Source organism: Oryx dammah, unplaced genomic scaffold (assembly GCF_014754425.2).
Source record: "Oryx dammah isolate SB20612 unplaced genomic scaffold, SCBI_Odam_1.1 HiC_scaffold_8, whole genome shotgun sequence".
NCBI classification, from domain to species: Eukaryota; Metazoa; Chordata; class Mammalia; order Artiodactyla; family Bovidae; genus Oryx; species Oryx dammah.
In genome coordinates, this window is record NW_024070192.1 from 23,730,644 (window position 1) to 23,735,863 (window position 5,220).

Consider the following 5,220-nt stretch of genomic DNA (forward strand, 5'->3'; position numbering starts at 1 on the left):
AAGGGGAGGGTCGAGCTAAAGAAAGAGTGGGGCTTAGCTTCTCCGCTAAGAAGCAAAGAAGAGAAGATGGCCAGACAGGGACAGACTTCTCTACTGAGAGTCAAACAGTTGGAGGTGGACATTTCCACCTAACCCCACAAAGCTGAGATAACCCTCTTCCTTCTATCCCTAAGGGGAAGGCAAATGCCAGGGATTTAGGGTGCGGAACTACATCAATTCTGGAGCAGGGACTCCTGGCTGCCTTGAAGGCCTACCTCGGGTGACAGACCAGAGTGGGCTACTGAACTTTATTTCTATAAAGACCAAAAATGAAGGGCTGAATCAGAGTCAGAGAGGGAAAGGCTTAGTTGCTTAGTTCCACTCCCTGACCAAATTCCTTTCTCCCATTTTTTTTTATAAGAGATTTCCTTGCTCAACCCCCGCATCTAGCTCTCTCCTCCACCCCACCGGTCTTGCTGGAAGCTGTCGCGGGATTCTGGCCCTCTTCCCCTCTTCCTTCATGCCTCCATCAGACTGGGTCTGGAAGGCTTAATAAGGAGGCACATCAAAGGCGTTACTTCTGTGGCGACAACCCTCCCAGCCAGATAGAATCTCCTCCCTTAGGGGGACCCCCAGCCTCTGATACCCCATCTCAGCTCTTCCTCCGGAAACCCTGGGGTAAAAGCAATCTAAGGGGGATGAAAGGGACCCGGGGCGCAGGGCGGCTCTGGAGGCCCTTTTATGTCCCAGTTCCCAGGCGCTAAGGACGTGTCCAGACAGCTACCCCCAGCGCCCGGGGCGGCCCCACTCCCCTCTGCTCCTGGGACACTCCGTCTCCTCCAATCTGTGCCCTCCGCCCTCCAGCCGCCACAGGGGTATCCCTCCCCGACTCCCAGCCCAGGGGCGTGAGTGAAATAGAGAGAGGAAGGGGAGAACTGACCGGCATGCGCAGTTCCTCCCTGCCCAGTCAAAACAGTCAAACGCGTCTGTCCCGTCCAGCTCCAGAGACTACGAAACCCCTAGCGCCCCGGTTCCCTGACCCCCACACCACTTTTCCTCCCTCTCAATAAATAACCACTTTCTCCTCTTACTCAAGCCACCCCCCCCCCCAACCAGGGCATCAGGCCCGAGGGCTCTCTTCTGATGGCCCCAGGGAAGACCAGCGGGGAGGCAGGAAGGAGGAGCTCAGTTGGAGGGAGCCGCGCTGCCCTCAGCCTCGCGCTTGCCTTTGCCGCCCGGGGGCTCCACCCCGCCAGCCTTGCCCTCGCCCGCCGCTGCCCCGGCTGCCTCCTCTTTGGTGCCCTCGTGGGTTTTCATGTGTTTGGCCAGGTGGTCGCTGCGCATGAAGACCCGGCTGCAGACGGCGCAGGGGAACTTCTTGGTGCCGGTGTGGGTCTGGAGATGGCGCTGCAGCTCGTCAGAGCGCGTGAAGCGCTTGCCGCAGAAGAGCCAGTTGCACACGAAGGGACGGTCACCGCTATGCCAGCGCAGATGCGCCTTCAGGTGTGACGTCTTGGCGTAAGCTTTCCCACAGCCTGGGATGTGGCAATTGTGCAAATGCTTCTTCTTGCCCCCATCGGGCCCGCATGGAGCCCCCAGTCGCTCCGCCTCCAAGCAGTTGGGACAGCGGCAAACGGTCTGGCCTGAGCTGCGGGGCACCGACCGCCGGGAGCCTTTGGGCCGGGCCGCCCCGTCCAGACTGGTATCCAGGCCCTGGGACTCTGGGGCTGCCGCTTCCAACGCCTTCGCCCCGTCGGGAGGCCCCAGGAGGTGCTGCCCTCCGGCGGCTGGGAGGAGGTGGTGCGGATGTGGGTGGGGCGGCGGGGCGCAGAGCTGGTGGTCTCCAACATAGCCCCCCAAGCCAGCCTGAAGCGCCCCGGGGTGGCCCGGTGAGGTCAGCGCACTCTGAGCGTGGGGGAGGTCCATCCAGCTGGTACCCGGATGAAGGTCCCACCACGAGCCATCCTCGGTGCCTGGGTGTGTCGGCCGGAACCAGGATTCGTAATGGTGTGACATGTCCGGCTGCAGGAGCTTAGAAAAGGGTCCCGGGACCAAGGGGCTGTCGTTTTCCAGGTCCTCGCAGGTTACCCGAGAGGAGGCCCCCGGCAGCTCATAGCCCTGTGAGAAGTCCACCTCGGGGCCCAGCGGGAGGCTCTGCAGCTCTCCAGGCTGCAGCGGGGAGGGGTAGTCCCCGGCCTCCGGGCTCGTGTGGCCCTGGTATGTTTGGAGAGGCTGCAGGTCGAGGCGCGGCGGGGAGGCGGCAGGCGCGTCCGTGTGCTGGCTGCCCAGAGAGCCGCAGACGGCGGTTAGCATTGCCGGGATCCGGGGTGGAATGGGGGACAGGGATAGTCAAGGGCACCTCAGGTGGGACCTGAAGGAGGCAAAGAAGAGACAAAGTGAGGAAAGTAACTGGCTCCTTTTCCCTCCCAGCCCAGATCCCCTCCCGGGCCAAGTACTTCTTTCCCACTCCCAGGTGAAAAGAGGGGAAAGAACCTCTGGTTGTGGACTAAAGACCAGTTAAGAGCGCTAGGAAGGGCTGAGGGTGCGAGGCCCTCCACCGCCGGCAGACGCTGATAGAAATTCACCACCTCCTAGGTGATCCTTCCTACAGGACCCAGCTCATCCAGGGAGTTGGGCTGGTCCCAGGTGAGCAGGTCAGATTTACCTAGATTACAGTTCTAGAACCATCCTAGCTGCCCAGCTGGGTGTCAGGGGCAGTTGCATTGCTCCCATATCCCTCCCCCAAAATTGGCGGGGGCCCCCCACCCCCCAGCAGATCTGCTGCCAGCCAGAATGGAGAATCTAGGCTCATCTCTAGTTTAAGTCCCCACCTTAGCTCAGGACTCAGCTGGGTAGAGGGAGGTGTTCTAACCCAAAACTTAAGGTGACCTGACTTCCCAAAGCCACAAGCAGGTTCTGAGGTTTTAGAAAAAGAGCCCTCTTTCCATCCCTGAGGCATGTTCAGTGAAGAAGAGCATTTCTCTGCCCTACACCACTCCCCCCAGCTCCCTGCTGGCTGGATTGCCTCAGCCCCATCAAACCCACCCCCATACCTGGCCCCCATTCCCTTTCTAGCGGGGACTTCACCTTCCTGGGGTACAGCTACAGTGCCAGTTTCCAGAGGATGTCTCTCCACCACCAGAGAAAGCTAAGCCCCCCTCTCTGGCCTGACAGCGCCCAGCCAGTTTTCTGACTGCCGCCTCTGCCCTCCTCCAATCTAGGGGAGACCCAGATATGAAGCCTGGAGGGGTCTGCTTCCCCGGAGAAGAGGTCAGCCAGAGAAGAGCTTACCAGCAAGCTCAGGAAGATAAAATTGCCACCTCCGTAAGGGATTTGGGGACAGAGTGGGGGAAGCAACAGGAAAAGCCAGAATAGCACAGAAATTAAGAGGAAGAATTACCCAGAGATATTATACAGGGAGTGCATAATCTAGACTTGGATCGTTTTTAGGAACTCTCCACATGATTCTAACGTGCAACCAAGTGTTGAGAACCACTGCTCCTGGCCAATCCTCTTATTTTATTTTTCAATCCTCATTTTAAAGAAGAGGAAACAGCCATAATTGGAAAAGTCACTTGAAAAAAGACATTCAATCTATTCATTCAATCAACTAGTATGTATCTCCGTGAACCAGATCTCTCCATTCCTGGTCTGTTTCTCTTTCCTTAAACCATTGGGAACCTAAAGACCACCCCCCTCCAGAAAGAGTGGGCCCCTTTCTGGAACACATACTTGTCACTTGAAGGTCCCCCTCATCTCACCACCTCTTAGTAAGATCTGGAAGCCCTGCCCTGATGCCTGGAGTGAGTTCGGGTGCCTGGACCTTCGCTGATTGTGGCGGGAGGAGACAGTGGTTTAGGGCAGGGATTTTTTCCCTCCCAAATAAGTATTTGGATGACCTTACTATCTTCTGCTTCTGGGGGACCAGGGAGGTCGCTTAGGTTGTCTGGGAGAGGGAGGGAGAAGGGAACTAGGGCGCCTACTCAAGCTCCTGCTGCCTCACCACAAGAAAGGAACTGGGTGAAACGGCAGGAACAGAGCCTCAGGCCCAGGCGGGGCAGCCCAGTAGGGGCTGGGTAGGAGCAGTGAGGTCTGGGACCCTAATAGCTTTTGGCGCCTGGGAACTGCCCCAGGGGTTGGAGTGGGGGTTGGGGAACAAGCTAACGATCCAGGCTCCAGAGTGGCCTCTCCAGCCACAGGGCCAGGGAGCCCAATCCTGGGATGCACTAGCCTGCTATCGAGATCTCGGTAAGGGAGACAGCCGGGCGCGTACCCGGGCTTGCGGCTCCCCAGGCGGGAAGGCGGGTAGAGACACCCTTCTTCCCTCTTCCGCCGGCTGCCTCTCCCATCACCGGCGCTCAGGTGGTTAGGACTTCCGTACACCCGGTCCTCAAGTTTCCAGTCCTCGAGCTGTCTCAGTCGTTCCACTTTCCCCAGTCTCCAGCCTCTCCCTTCCGCCCCGTTTTCACTCCGCCGGGGCTCTAAACCCCTCAGATTATTTAGGACCACCTCCCCCGAGGCCAGAGGAAGCTGCAGCGCGTTCCGGGCACGTCTTTCCGAGATCCCTGGTGCGCGCAGCCCTTGCCGCCCCGACCCGGGCGGGCTCCTACCTCGAGTGTGCGCTCGGGCTCCGGGCACGGCAGGCTGGCGCGCTCCCGAAGGGCGCTCTTGAACCCGCGCGCCAGCGGGCTCTCCAGCGGCGAGCGGCAGGAGCCGAGGGCTAGCGAGAGCAGCGAGCAGACCCGGCAGCGGGCGGCGGAGGAGGGGCGGAGAGAGGCGGCGGGAGGGCGGAGGGCGGGCGGGAGCCGGCGAGCGAGCGAGCGAGGCCAGCTCCGCCCGTGACTCACCGCGCTCTCTGCCTTCATCCTCTGCCCTGCGCTCCTTTTTCCCCGAATTCACGGCCCCGCCCACCTCACCTGCGGCCGCCTTTAACCCTTGCGGGCTCGGCCGGACCGGGCCGGGCCCGGGGGAGAGGAAGGGCGGGCGGGAGGGGGGGTGATCTCTAACTGGGTCGCACTCCGCCCCCTCCCTTGCTCCTCCTTGGCCCCTCCACTGCTGGGGCGAGGGGCCTGGCGGAGTGTCTCCCGGGTTCTGGGGCCCGCCCCATCGAGCGGAGTACTGCCCTCGAGCTGGCTCGGTTTGGCGGGCACGCAGGACTCAGACCCTGCGGGAATGGAAGAGGAGGCGGGTCCTGAGGGTGATACCGAGTCACCCTAGGGCGCCGTTTGCCTCGACGGCCTT

General features: G+C 60.7%; 1 protein-coding gene across 1 annotated transcript; it reads right to left on the reverse strand.

Annotated features, from left to right (window-relative positions):
* Window positions 1–360: 360 nt before the first annotated feature.
* On the reverse strand, window positions 361–4,768 carry SP6 (Sp6 transcription factor). Its single transcript, XM_040245569.1, has 2 exons — window positions 4,590–4,768; window positions 361–2,350 (listed from the first exon to the last, which is right to left on the reverse strand). The coding sequence occupies exon 2, from the start codon at window positions 2,290–2,292 to the stop codon at window positions 1,165–1,167; it is 1,128 nt and encodes a 375-aa protein (XP_040101503.1). The 5' UTR covers window positions 2,293–2,350; window positions 4,590–4,768; the 3' UTR covers window positions 361–1,164.
* Between the last annotated feature and the right edge of the window lie 452 nt (window positions 4,769–5,220).

What these genes read in the sequence shown, in the direction of transcription:
- SP6 (XM_040245569.1), bottom strand. Translation starts at nt 2,292, where the DNA reads ATGCTAACCGCCGTCTGCGGCTCTCTGGGCAGCCAGCACACGGACGCG.